A 15,020-nucleotide genomic window follows, 5' to 3' on the forward strand; every position below is an offset into this window, starting at 1 on the left:
AATTTTGGTCTCCTAATCGGAGGAAGAACGTTCTTGCTATTGAGGGAGTGCAGCAAAGGTTCACCAGATTGATTCCCAGGATGGCCGAACGGACATGGAGAGAATGGATCAACTGGGCCTTTATACATTGGAGTTTAGAAGGATGAGAGGGGATCTCATACAAGAAACATACAAGATTCTGACTGGACGGGACAGGTTAGATGCAGGTAGATTGTTCCCGATGTTGGGGAAGTCCAGAACCAGGGGACACAGTCTTCGGTTAAGGGATAGGCCATTTAGGACTGGAGATGAAACTTCTTCACTCATGTTAACCTGTGGAATTCCCTGCCGCAGAGAGTTGTTGATGCCAGTTCATTGGATATATTCAAGAGGGAGTTAGATATGGTCCTTATGGCTAAAGGGATCAAGGGGTATGGAAAGAAAGCAGGAAAGGGGCACTGAGGGAATGATCAGCCTTAATCTTATCGAATGGTGGTGCAGGCTCGAAGAGCCGAATGGCCTACTTCTGCACCTATTCTCTATGTTTCTATGCAGCAGTCCCAAGTCCATCTCGCTCTCCAACCGGTACTCTGTTCTGAGTATTGGTGGGGGCGATGGTGGGGTGGCTCTGGGGAGTGCAGCCAGAGCCAAGTACACAGCACCACAGGTGGCTCAGCTGCACGGGGCGGGGAAGAGGAGAAAGAATGGAAGAGCTATAGTGGTAGGGGATTTGCTAGTCAGGGGAGCAGACAGGCATTTCTGCAGCCGCAGACGTGACTCCTGGATGGTATGTTGCCTCCCTGGTGCCAGGGTCAAGGATGTCACTGAGCGGCTGCAGCGCATTCTGGGGGGAAGAGGGTGAACAGCCAGAGGTTGTGGTCCACATCGGTACCAGTGACCTAGGTATGAAGAAGGAGGTCCTGCAGGCAGAGTTTAGGGAACCAGAAGAGAGATTGAAAAGCAGGACCTCAAAAAAAGGTAATAATCTCTGGATTACTCCCAGTGCCACAAGCTAGTGAGTACAGAAATAGGAGGATAGAGCAGATGAACACATGGCTGGAGAGATGGTGCAAGCAGGAGGGCTTTAGTTTCCTGATACATTGGGACCGCTTCTGGGGGAGGTGGGACTTGTACAAGCCGGATGGGTTGCACCTAAACAGAGCCGGGACCAATATCCTCACTGGGGAGCGGGGGCGGTGGTTTAATCTAGCTTCGCAGGGGGATTTTAACCTCCATATTGATTGGACAAATCAAATTGGTCAGGGTAGCTTTGAGGGGGAATTCATAGAGTGCATAAGAGATGGGTTGCTTGAGCAGTATGTAACGGAACCAACCAGGAGGCAGGCTATTTTAGATCTGGTCCTGTGTAATGAGACAGGATTAAAAAACAATCTTCTCGTAAAGGATCCCCTCAGAATGAGTGATCATAGCATGGTTGAATTTGAAATTCAGATGGAGGATGAGAAAGTTGGATCTCAAAGCAGTGTACTAAGCTTAAATAAAGGAGACTATGAAGGTAGGAGGGCAGAGTTGGGTAAAGTGGACTGGGAAAATAGATTAAAGTGTAGGACGGTTGATGAACAGTGATGTACATTTAAGGAGATATTTCACAACTCTCAGGAAAAATATATTCCAGTGAGGAGGAACAGATGGAAGAGAAAAGATAGCCATCCGTGGCTAACTAAAAGAAATAAAGGACGGTATTCAATTAAAAACAAGGGCATACAGTGGCCCAAACTAGTGGGAGGACAGAAGACTGGGAAGCAAAAACAACTAAAAAAAAAAATTAAGAAAGGGAAGAAACTATAGAAGTAAACTAGCACAAAATATAAAAACAGATAGCAAGAGTTTCTGTAAGTATATAAAAAAAGAAAAAAAAAAGTGTGGCTAAAGTAAATGTTGGTCCTTTAGAGGATGAGACTAGGGAATGGAGAACATGGAGATGGCTGAAACTCTGAATAAATGTGCAAGTCTTTACGGTAGAGGACACTAACAATATTCCAATAGTGGATACTCAAGGGGCTATAGGCAGGGGGAGGGGGGGGGGGGGGAGTAACTTAACACAATCACAATCACTAAGGAGGTGGTACTCAGTAAGATAACGGGACTAAAGGCAGATAAATCCCCTGGACCTGATGGCTTGCATCCTAGGGTCTGAAGAGAAGGAGCAGCAGGGATTGTGGATGCATTTACCAAAATTCCCTGGATTCTGGGGAGGTCCCAGCAGATTGGAAAATTGCAAATGTAACACCCCTATTTAAAAAAAGGACAGACAGACAAAAAGCAGGAAACTATAGACCAGTAAGCCTAACATCTGTGGTTGGGAAAATGTTGGAGTCCATTATTAAAGCAGTAACAGGACATTTGGAAAAGCAAATTTCGGTCAGGCAGAGTCAGCATGGATTTATGAAGGGGAAGTCATGTTTGACAAATGTGCCAGAGTTCTGAGGATGTAATGAACAGGGTGGATAAAGGGGAACCAGTGGATGAGGTGTATTTGGACTTCCAGAAGGCATTTGACAAGGTGCCACATAAAGGGTTACTACACAAGATAAAAGTTCACAGGGTTGGGGGGTAATAGATTAGCATGGAAGAGGATTGGCTAACTAACAGAACAGAGAGTCAAGATAAATGGTTCATTCTCTGGTTGGCAACCAGTAACTAGTGGGGTGCCGCAGGGATCAGTGCTGGGACCCCAACTATTTACAATCGATATTAATGACTTGGAAAAAGGTACTGAGTGTAATGTAGCCAAGTTTGCTGACGATACAAAAATGGGAGGAAAAGCAATGTGTGAGGAAGACACAAAATCTGCAAAAAGGACCTAGACAGGCTAAGGTGAGTGGGCAAATATTTAGCAGATGGAGTATAATGTTGAGGTCATACACTTCGGCAGAAAAAAAAAAATCAAAGAGCAAGTTATAATTTAAATGGAGAAAGAAGGATTGCAAAGTGCCATAGTACAGCAGAACTTGAGGGTACTTATACATGAAACACAAAAGGATAGTATTGTGTTCTGAACAGATGAGACTGCACACAGGGAGGTTAAAGTAACAGTGACCTCAGTCTTTATTAAGACACTCCAGAGTGAGGAACAGGCTTTAGGCTTATATAGTGCTCCCAAGGGATGCTGGGATCTCTTGGGACATCAGGGGATGCGCTCCCTGGTGGCGGAACATGGGAGTGCATGCTTTACAGATTCACATCACTTTCACCCCCCCTGCTGCCAAAAGTCAAAGTGAAAACAATTTACAAGGTGAGGCAGTCGGGAGCCTCTCTTTCTCTGGTGGACCGCCTCGGTACAAATGTCTGTTCTGGTGAGTTGGCTGTGCCCTCGCTGGGCTGGCGTGTGATTAGCCTTGCAGGGCTGCTAGGTGAGCCTGGCCTTGCTGGGCTGTTGGGAGTCATGGGTTCGATTTCCTGGTCTGGCGTGGTATCGTTGATCCTTTGGGTGTGTGTTGTGGGCTCGAAAAAAGGTGCTGTCTGCTGTGGGTTGTTCAGGGCAGTCTGTGAACCGCAGCCTCATTTGGTCCAGGTGCTTTCTGCAAATTTGTCCATTGTCTAGTTTGACTACAAACGCCCTATTCCCTTCTTTAGCTATCAGCGTGCCCGCGATCCACTTGGGACTATGTCCATAGTTGAGCACAAACACAGGGTCATTCAGATCAATTTCCCGTGACAGTGGCGCAACCACAGTTTACATTTTGTTGCTGCCGCCTGCTCTCTACCTGATCATGCAAGTTGGGGTGAACCAGCGAGAGTCTGGTTTTAAGTGTCCTTTTCATGAGTAGCTCAGCCAGGGGCACCCCTGAGCGCGAGTGGGGTCTCATGCGGTAGCTGAGCAGTACGTGGGACAGGTGGGTTTGGACTGAGCCTTGTGACTCGTTCAAGGCTCTGTTTGATTGTTTGTACTGCCCGCTCTGCCTGCCCATTGGAGGCTGGTTTAAACGGGGCCGAGGTGACATGTTTGATCCCATTGCGGGTCATGAATTCTTTAAATTCTTTAAATTCAGCACTGGTGAAACATGGCCCATTGTCACTGACCAGTATGTCAGGCAGGCCGTGGGTGGCAAACATGGCCCTCAGGCTTTCAATGGTGGCAGTGGCAGTGCTTTCCGACATTATTTCACATTCAATCCATTTTGAAAAAGCATCCACCACCACCAGGAACATTTTAAAATCGAGAAACAGGCCCGCATAGTCAACATGGATCCTCGACCATGGTCTGGAGGGCCAGGACCACAAACTTAGTGGTGCCTCTCTGGGCACGTTGCTCAACTGAGCACACACGCTGCATTGCCGTACACAGGACTCTAAGTCAGAGTCGATATCGGGCCACCACACGTGGGATCTGGCTATCTCTTTCATCATTACTATATCCGGGTGTGTGCTGTGGAGATCCGAGATGAACGTCTCCCTGCTCTTTTTGGGTAGCACTACGCGGTTACCCCACAACAGGCAGTCTGCCTGAATGGACAGCTCGTCCTTTCACCGCTGGAACGGCTTGATTAGCTCTTGCATTTCAACGGGGATACTAGAACTAGGGGGCACAGCCTCAAAATACGGGGGAGCCAATTTAAAACAGAGTTGAGAAGGAATTTCTTCTCCCAGAGGGTTGTGAATCTGTGGAATTCTCTGCCCAAGGAAGCAGTTGAGGCTAGCTCATTGAATGTATTCAAGTCACAGATAGATAGATTTTTAACCAATAAGGGAATTAAGGGTTACAGGGAGCGGGCGGGTAAGTGGAGCAGAGTCCACGGCCAGATCAGCCATGATCTTGTTGAATGGCGGAGCAAGCACGAGGGGCGAGATGGCCTACTCCTGTTCCTAATTCTTACGTTCTTATGTTCTTATGCTGGCTCAGCTCCCATGCAGTACACAGTTTTTTTTTTAAAACTGGGGACAGCAGAGGATCTTGGCTGGTCCAAATCCTAATCTGGCAGGCCAGGACGGGTGATTTATCATTTTCAAACTTTTCCATGACCATCAACAAGTCTGCGGGCTGTGCCACCATCAAGAAGTTTGCAGGCTGCGCCATTTCCACCCCCGTGGTGGGCAATTGTAGCCGACAGAGCATCCGCACAGTTCTCGGTGCCTGGCCTGTGGCGGATGATATAGTTATAAGCTGATAGCGCGAGTGTCCACCTTTGTATGCGGGCTGAGGCATTGGTATTTATCCTTGTTTTCAGTGAACAGGGATATGAGGGGCTTGAGATTGGTTTCCAGCTCAAATTTGAGCTGGAACAGGTACTGATGCATTGTCTTTACCCCGAATGCACATGCTAATGCCTCTTTCTCAATCATGCTGTAGGCCCTCTCAGCCTTAGACAAGCTCCTGGAAGCATTGGCGCCAGGTTGAACCTTCCCCGCAATGTTAGCTTGTTGTAATACACACCCGACGACGCATCACATGCTAGCAAAAGTATTTTACACGGGTTATACAATACAATTGTTGCAGCATAAAATGTTTCTGGCTTTCTCAAAAGTAATTACTTGTTTTTTTTTCCCCCCATACCCAGTTCTCACCTTTACGCAATAACACATGTAGGGGCTTTACCCCGGTAGGAAGTTACCAAAATAGTTAAGGAGTCCCAGGAACAACCGCAGCTCCGTGACATTCCGTGGCCTGGGCGCGTTCCTGATATCCTGTGGGCAGAGTGCCATCCACCGCGATCTTTCTCCCCAAAAACTCCACTTCTGTTGCCATGAAGACGCATTTCGACCTCTTCAGCCGCAGCCCTATGCGATCCGGTCGCTGGAGGACCTCCTCCAGGTTTTGTCGGTGCTCGACGGTGTCCCGACCAGTGACCAATATGTCGTCCTGAAAAACCACCGTGCGTGGTACCGACTCGAGTAGGCTCGCCATGTTTCTCTGCAAGATCGCTGCAGCCGACTGAATTCCAAACGGGCATCTGTTGTAGATGAACAGTCCCTTGTGCGTGTTGATGCAGGTGAGGCACTTCGAAGACTCCTCCAGCTCCTGCGTCATGTAGGCCGAAGTCAGGTCGAGCTTGGTGAACGTCTTGCCTCCTACCAGCGTCGCAAATAGGTCGTCTGCCTTAGGTAGCGGATATTGGTCCTGTAGCGAGAAACGATTAATAGTTACTTCATAATCGCCGCAAATCCTGACCGTGCCATCACTTTTGAGTACTGGAACAATCGGGCTGGCCCACTCGCTGAATTCCACTGGGGAGATGATGCCATCGCATTGCAGCCTGTCCAGCTGGATTTCCACTCTCTCCCTCATCATGTGAGGTACCGCTTGCGCCTTGGTAAATGGGTCGTGCCTCTGGGACCAAGTGGATCTGCACCTTCGTCCCGGAAAAGTTTCCAATGCCTGGCTCAAAAAGGGAAGGAAATTTGTGAAGAACCTGGGTACACGAGGCCTCATCGACATGTGATAGCGCTCGGATGTCATCCCAGTTCCAGCAGATTTTGCACAGCCAGCTCCTTCCAAGCAGTGTGGGGCCATCGCCCGGGACAATCCAGAGTGGCAGCTTGTGCACCGTGCCCTCGTAGGTGACCTTGACCATGGCGCTGAGTTCTTTGGTGTACGTTCTCAGTTTCGTGTGAATGGGGCTCAGAGCTGGTCTGAGTGCCTTGTTGCACCACAGTCTCTCAAACATCTTTTTACTCATGATGGATTGGCTAGCACCAGTGTCCAGTTCCATGGCTATGGGTAAGCCAATCAATTTTACATTTAGCATTATAGGTGGACATTTCGTTAAAAATGTGCACTCGAAATTGCTTTGATCCACCATGGACCGATCTTCCTCTGCCACGTGGTGGTGAGCAGGTTTTGCAGAGCTGCAAGCTCGTTGGAGGTTCCCCATTGTTCCACAGCTCTTGCAAACATACCCTTTGAAGCAGCATGAATAGGCTGAATGTAAGCCTCCACAACGCCAACAAGGTGAATTGCCTTGCATTCATCCTTTGTTGCGGACTCAAGTCATCTGGGTCACCTGAGGCCTGCTGGCAGTTGCAGACTTGTGGTTTCTGCCCTGTACATTTCTGCTCGCAAACACAGTTCCAGTTAATTTATGAACATTACTAGCACTTGTGCGCTGAGAGATTTGTTTGGTGGACATAAACACCTGTGCTATCACCATGGCCTTACTGAGGATCAGTGTCTCCACAATCAAAAGTTTTCGTAGGATGGTCTCCTGGCCAATGCCCAGTACAAAAAAGTATCTGAGCATCTGCTCCAGGTAGCCATCAAACTCACCTTGTCCTGCAAGTCGCCTTAGCTCGGCAACCTAGCTCACCACTTCCTGACCTTCAGATCGCTGGCACGTGTAGAACCGATACCTCGCCATCAGCACGCTCGCCCTCGGGTTAAGATGCTCCCGAACCAGTGTATACAGCTCCTCATACGACTTATCTGTGGCTTTCACCAGAGCCAGAAGATTCTTCATGAGGCTGTAGGTCAGTGCCCCGCAGACCGTGAGGAGGACCGCTCTCCTTTTTGCAGCACTTGCTTCTCCGTCCAGCTTGTTGGCTACGAAGTACTGGTCTTGCCATTCGACATAGGCTTCCCAGTCCTCACCCTCCGAGAACTTCTCCAGGATGCCCAGTTTGCTGCATCTTTGCGTTGGATTCGTATACTCGTCGCCAGTTATTGTGTTCCTAACACAGTTGAGACTGCACATCGGGAGGTTAAAGTAACAGTGATCTCAGTCCAGAGTGAGGAACAGACCTTAGGGGCCGGCTTATATACAGTGCATCCCTTGGGACTTCAGGGGATGCGCTCCCTGGTGGCAGAACATTGGAGTGCATGCTTTACAGATACACAACAGATGGTATGCAGGGACATAAAGTGATCAGGAAGGCCAATGGTATCTTGGCCTTTATTGTAAAAGGGAATGGAGTACAAAAGCGGGGAAGTCTTGCTGCAGCCATACAAGGTATTGGTGACACCACACCTGGAATACTGCGTGCAGTTTTGGTTTCCATATTTACAAAAGGATATACTTGCTTTAGAGGCAGTTCAGGAGGAGGTTCACTAGGTTGATTCCAGGGATGAGGGGGTTGACTTATGAGGAAAGGTTGAGTCGGTTGGGCCTCTACCAATTGGAATTCAATGATCTTATCGAAACGTGTAAGATTATGAGGGGGCTTGACAAGGTGGATGAAGAGAGGATGTTTCCTCGAATGAGGGAGACTAGAACTGGAGGGAATGATATTAGAATAAGGGGCCAGCCATTTAAAACAGATGGTGAAATTTCTTCTCAGCGTTGTAAATCTGTGGAATTCGCTGCCTCAGAGAGCTGTGGAAGCTGCAACATGGAATAAATTTAAGACAGAAATAGTCAGTTTCTTAAATGATATAGGGTTATGGGGAGCGGGTGGGAAAGTGGAGCTTAGTCCATGATCAAATCAGCCATGATCTTATTGAATGGTAGAACAGGCTCGAGGTGCCATATGGCCTACTCCTGTTGCTATTTCTTATGTTGTTATTTGTATACTTGGAAATTATGAATCTTTCTACTCAACCGTTAATAATTTAATGCACCTACCGGGTCAATTGATGTGGTACTTGGCTATATATAGCCTTGTTCATTCCTTGGTTTGTATAGAATTAGCCAATGTCAACCAGGATAGGGGTGGGTAGGGGAAGAAACAGACATTACAATTAGCCTTAATGTGGCTAAGTGAGGGAAAGAAACAAATCAGCCATGACCCACTCCTGATTCCTTTCCTGTCACCCCAAATGGAAATGTGCTGTGTGTGGATGTTAGAGGAGAATAGGACTGAAGCTCAGCTGTAATCCCCCCCAATAGTAATAGTTCTTGAAAATACCATCTGGCTTGGCTTATTCAGAACAGCCCGTGAATAGTTTTGAGGCAATTAGTACCCGGGGAACCATACCCAACAGTATTCACCACTCTCGAGTGTAAAAAGAGACAAAAATTAAAAACCTTTTCATTCAAATGCATCTATCCAATAATTTGTTATCTTGCACATATTTGATGAGTTCTGGAAACCCTGCAAAGCAACTTGATACATGCTCAAAAAGGTAAACATGACAACATTTAATATTTATTTGGAACAATTACTGAACCATATAAGAAAGCTGAAGCATCAATAAGCAAGTTTCTTCAGTGATTCAGAAATTTTTCAAATTTCAATTCCACATATTATCTCAAGTGCCTCACCCAGACTAAATTGTGCAATCAGCATTTCCTGTTTTGAGACAAAAAATGGATTGACTGAAAATACAGCTAATGTTCATTTTAGTTAAGTTCAAAAATGTAAATGTGGAGGAATAGAAAAATTATTTTTGAAACAAAATGTGGATTTTTTTTGTTGAGCCATTAAAAAGCTCATTTCATAAAATCTACATGTTTTTAAACATTCTTTAAATTACAACCTGTGTAGGTCTATCTCCATATAGGGGAAGATGAGTTTCTCTTTGATCAGTTCCCATATAACTCTGGTCATCTCATCTCCTTTCATTTCCACCAAAGAACCAACTTGGATTTTTTTGGTTGACATCGTTTCTGCAGAGAAAAAATAGCAGTGACAAAATAAAATCAATTTAGAATTTATTTTTCTTCTAACATACATGGATACGAATCTAGGTGCTACTTCCTAAATATAGGTGCTTTTCTAGCCTTGCAAGATGATCCTTGACAAATCAAATCCCAAATTTCAACAGCTAAATTTCATAACCCCAAAAATTAGCACAGTGGAATTGATACGCGGAACCGATTTGTCGGATCTCACAAATCAGGGAGTAGTAAATAAGGTCACTTGAACTCCAAAAAACTGTCTTTACAACTTCAGACACCTTTCACATGTGATTCACTTCAAAATAAAGTATGATGCATAAGCACACTTTAATGATTTGAATGCGGGTCTGCTTTAATATTTTCTGTTTAATCTATTGCATTGCGGCAGTCTGCGTATCGTCACTTGTCAAATATTCATCTGTCAGTGATTCTTGTTGGCATGAAAAAAGATCGTCTCAATATTAGTTGATATTCGGAAGTATTGTCATGTATCCAACCAGTATTGTAACCCATGTATAATCTGACCTAAGTTGTACACTGAGAACAATGACCACTAGGTGGTGAACTTGTGGGAGACACTCCTAACCTGGACCTTCAGATATAAAAGGGCAAGCTCCACCCACTTCCATCACTTGAGTGCTATGGAATAAAGGACAGGTCACAGACTGACCTTCTCTCAAGCATGGGCCTCGTGTGCATTTATACTGTATAGTAAGGACGTATCAATGGCGACGAGAAACTGGGATTTAAACAACGCGAGCATGGCCACGAGCAGAACAGACGAGAGGTACTGTGTTAAGGAATGGTTGGGACAGAGATTCAACATTGTTAAAGCAGCACACAGTTCTCCAGGCAAACAAGGGCAGTCGGGCATGCCCCAACATGTAGTCGAACCCAGAGGGGGAGTTCGACAGAGACAATGGCAAGCTGAACGGTGATTCACGCCATTGCAAGGGACAATGCAGCCAGTAATGGGGCCATCAACACCTGTTAATGGCGCACTCAAGGACAATAACAGAGGCAGTCAGGGACAATCGACTGGCAAGGGACCTTTTGTTTCAAACAGCAGCTCATGTTGGAGGCGTGGAGGCACACACTCAGCCGGAGTTTGCAGAGATGAGCAAAATACCTGCAGAAATTGCGGAAGTGAACGCTGGAAGCTGAAGTTCAACGAGTTCATGTGGAGCACATATATTCCATAGACCAGGATGCCACCGATAATGATGAAAGTGCTCCTCAATGGCATCCCAGTATCAATGGAGCTAGACATGGGGACAAGCCAGTCCCTGATGGGTATCAAACAGTTCGAAAAGTTGTGGGCGCCCAAGGCCAGGAGGCCAAAATTATCACCGATTGACGCACAGCTACGGACATACACAAAGCAGATCATTCCGGTGCTAGGCAACGCCACGGTAGTCGTGACCCACAAAGATTCGGAGAACAGGTTGCCACTCGGTTATCCCGGGGGACGGGCCCGCACTACTGGGGGACGAGTTGGCTTGCTGTCATGAACTGGAAATGGGACGATGTCAATGCAATTTCCTCTGTGGAGCGAGTGTCATGCTCACAGATCCTGGACAAATTTGACTCATTATTTCAACCCAGCATTGGCACTTTCATGGGGGCCAAGATAGTGATTCACATCAACCCGGCCAGTACACCACAAGGCCAGAGCGGTGCCGTACGTGATGCAGGTAAAGATAGAAGGCGAATTGGACCGCCTGCTGAGGGAAGGCATCATCTCGCCAGTCAAATTCAGTGACTGGGTGAGCCAGATTGTGCCGGATGGGTCGGTCAGGATATGTGGCGATTACAAGGCCACCATCAAATCGGGTGTCACTCCAAGACCAGTACCCGCTACCAAGAGTGGAGGACCTCTTTGCGACGCTATCCGGTGGCAAACCTTTTTCAAAATTGGACCTGACCTCAGCTTACATGACCCAGGAGCTGGCGAGTGAGTCGAAGAAGCTGACCACCATCACGACACACAAGGGGTTGTTTGAGTACAACAGATGTCCGTTCGGGATTCGCTCGGCCGCCGATCTTCCAACGAAATATGGAACGCCTCCTCAAGTCGATTCCCAGGACGGTGGTTTTTCAGGACGACATCCTCATCACGGGTTACGATACTGAAGAACACCTCCACAACCTGGAGGAGGTGCTGCGCAGACTGGACCGGGTAGGGCTGCGACTGAAAAAGGCGAAGTGCGTCTTCCTAGCTCCAAAGGTAGAATTCCTGGGGATGAAGGTAGCAGCAGACGGGATCAGCCCTCCTGCGTCCAAGACGGAAGCGATCCAGAGAGCACCCAGACCCCGTAACACGACGGAGCTGCATTCGTTCCTGGAGCTCTTGAACTATTTTGGTAACTTTCTTCCCAAATTGAGCACGCTGCTAGAGCCGCTACACGTGCTCCTACGCAAAGGTTGCGAATGGGTCTGGGGGGACAGCCAGGAAAGGGCTTTTAATAGAGCACGCAATTTGTTATGTTCCAACAATCTGTTAACACTATATGACCCACGTAAGAAACTTGTGTTAACGTGCGATGGGTCGTCCTATGGTGTCGGGTGTGTGTTGCAGCATGTCAATGCCAAGGGTCAGTTACAGCTGGTAGCTTATGCCTCCAGAAGTCTGTCCCAGGCAGAAAGGGGCTACGGGATGGTAGAAAAGGAGGCGCTCGCATGTGTATATGCGGTAAAGAAAATGCACCAGTACCTGTTTGGCAGGAAATTTGAGCTGGAGACAGATCACAAACCCCCAACGTCCCTTTTGGCCGATAACAAGGCCTTAAATGCAAACGCATCGGCCCGCATAGAGGTGGGCACTCACGTTAGCCGCCTATGACTACACAATTCAGCACAGACCGGGCACCGAAAACTGCGCCGATGCACTCAGCAGGCTCCCACTTGCCACCACTGAGGGGGCTACCGAGCATGCTGCTGAGATGGTCATGGCTGTTGAAGCTTTCGGAAGCGAAGGCTCACCCGTGACAGCCCGTCAGATTAAAGTCTGGACAAATATAGAGACCCACTATTGTCTCTAGTCAAGAAATGTGTCCTGAATGGGGACTGGGGAGCCACGTACAGGGCATGCCCTGAGGAATTTAAACCATTTCACAGGCACAGGTATGAACTCTCGATTCAGGCCAATTGCCTACTGTGGGGAAACCACGTAGTCATGCCCTAGATGGGCAGAGAGGTGTTCATCAGAGAACTCCACAATAAGCACCCGGGCATTGTCACGATGAAGGCAATTGCCAGGTCACACGTTTGGTGGCCAGGGATAGACGCAGATCTGGAACTTTGTGTTCGCAGGTGCAACACGTTTGCCCAGATGGGTAATGCGCCCAGGGAAGCCCCCCCCCCTTAGCCCCTGGCCATGGCCCACCAAGCCTTTGTCACACATCCATGTGAACTACACAGGTCCTTTCATAGGAAAAATGTTTTTGGTTGCAGTAGATGCCTACTCCAAATGGATCGAGTGTGACATTTTAAATTCAAGCACATCCTCTGCCACGGTAGAAAGTCTACGGGCAATGTTCACCGCCCACAGTCTACCGACATCTTGGTCAGCGACAATGGCCCGTGCTTCACAAGCACTGAATTCCAGGACTTCATGGCAGGCAATGGAATTAACCATGTCAGAACAGCACCATTCAAGCCGGTCTCAAACAGCCAAGCAGAACAAGCAGTGCAGATAATCAAACAGGGCATGCTCAGAATCCAAGGGGGTTCCCTACAACGCCGCTTATCACGCCTCCTGTTGGCCGACAGATCCCGACCACACTCGCTCACAGGGGTTCCACCCGCAGAGCTGCTAATGAATAGGATGCTCAAGACCCAGTTATCCCTTGTACATCCCACCATGAAAGAAATTGTCGAGAGCAGGCACCAGTCACAATATGACTACCATGGCAAGAATGCGAGGGCACGATGTATTGATGTAAATAACCCTGTTTTTATCCTCAACTATGCTGCAGGGCCCAAATGGCTCACAGGCACTGTGGTTGCCAAAGAGGGAAATAGGATTCTGGTAATTAAACTTACCAATGGACAAATCTACCGCAAACATGTGGATCAAACAAAAAGGAGGTTCAGCAACCCCATAGAAGCAGAGGAAGAACACAATAGAGTTCACTCCTCCACAGGTGACCAAACACAGGAACCAAAGGGAGGAGAGCCCAGTCACTGTGGGCAGTCCAGACAGGCCTGAGGTACCGCAAACAGCAGACACTCAAGCCAGCACCCAACAACCAGAGTCCCAACTCAGGCGCTCTACAAGGGAGCGTAAACCACCAGAGACTCAACCTGTGATCCCAATAAGACTTTGGGGAGGGGGAGGGGGGGGGGGGAGGTGATGTCATGTATTCAACCAGCATTGTAACCCATGTATAATCTGACCTAAGTTGTACACTGTGAGAACAATGACCACTAGGTGGTGAACTTGGGGGAGACACTCCTAACCTGGACCTTCAGATATAAAAGGGCAAGCTCCACCCACTTCCATCACTTGAGTGCTATGGAATAAAGGACAGGTCACAGACTGACCTTCTCTCAAGCATGGGCCTCGTGTGCATTTTTACCATATAGTAAGGACGTATCAAGTATGAAGGAGGGAAGCGCCAGAGGCTAGCCTACACCTTTCGCAGCCACTGCATATTTTTCCCTGCTGTGGAGCGGACTCCACCCTGTCATTTTAAACAGACAAGTGACAGGCAAAAGACCAAAAATGCAACGAAACAAAATCTTAGATAGTTTGGGAAAATAAAGCCACATGATTACAGACTAATGGTTATTCCCAGTCTAATATACAAGCCTGTCGCCACTTGTTTCCCGGTTCTCGCACTGTGTATTGATTTCCCCCATTCAATGCTGCGTGCGCCCTTCGGCTGTGACGGGAAACACCTAAAACTCGCTGAACGGCACCAAACCGGGGACGGGAGGGAGCAACTTGATCACAACAAGCAGCACAAATCAAGATCGGAGCACGGCAGATGACGGGATTCGCTAAACTTAAATCCCCGCACGAATCATCAGTAAAAAAAAAGAAATCCACTTCTGGGTGATTGTCAGCAGTTCTTCCCCTGCACAGCTGCAGACCCAGCACAAAGGCGTCAATTCATCGCCAGAGCATTCGACCTAATGATACGGCAACAAAAATCGGCGCATTAGCATGAGAAGACCCACTAGCTTGCCGTAAAATTGCTCACCTGTTTAACTCAGTGTCACTAAAGGGGCTGCTCCTTCTACGTGCCGCACTCGCGCTTACTCAACTCAACTGCACTGACAGCTCGAGCACGGTGCCGCAACCGAGCCGCCTCACATGATAAGCGCCGTCCAATCAATCGGGCGCAAGGCGAGGTCATACGATTGTCCAATTGGGACGCGCCACATAGAATCAGCCAAGCGTTCCGAGTCACGAGCTGGTGGCAGGCCAGGCGGTTGGTGCTCGAGGGCGGTTGGAATTGAGGAAAGGCAGCCCTGATGCTCACCTGCTCTGCGTGCGATCTGAGCGGGCTGGGGCGGGAGGCA

The 15,020-nt window shown here is 48.0% G+C and overlaps 1 protein-coding gene across 1 annotated transcript in view; it reads right to left on the reverse strand.

Moving 5' to 3' along the window:
- Positions 1-14,810, reverse strand: part of idh1 (isocitrate dehydrogenase (NADP(+)) 1) — a 42,330-nt gene extending 27,520 nt beyond the window's left edge. Inside the window, exons 1-2 of the mRNA XM_070876032.1 lie at positions 14,699-14,810; positions 9,350-9,479 (exon numbers count right to left, since the gene is read on the reverse strand). Coding sequence (XP_070732133.1) covers positions 9,350-9,474 — 125 coding nt within the window. The 5' untranslated portion in view covers positions 9,475-9,479; positions 14,699-14,810. The remainder of the gene's footprint in view (positions 1-9,349; positions 9,480-14,698) is intronic.
- Positions 14,811-15,020: the final 210 nt, after the last annotated feature.

Source organism: Pristiophorus japonicus, chromosome 3 (genome assembly GCF_044704955.1).
Source record: "Pristiophorus japonicus isolate sPriJap1 chromosome 3, sPriJap1.hap1, whole genome shotgun sequence".
NCBI classification, from domain to species: Eukaryota; Metazoa; Chordata; class Chondrichthyes; family Pristiophoridae; genus Pristiophorus; species Pristiophorus japonicus.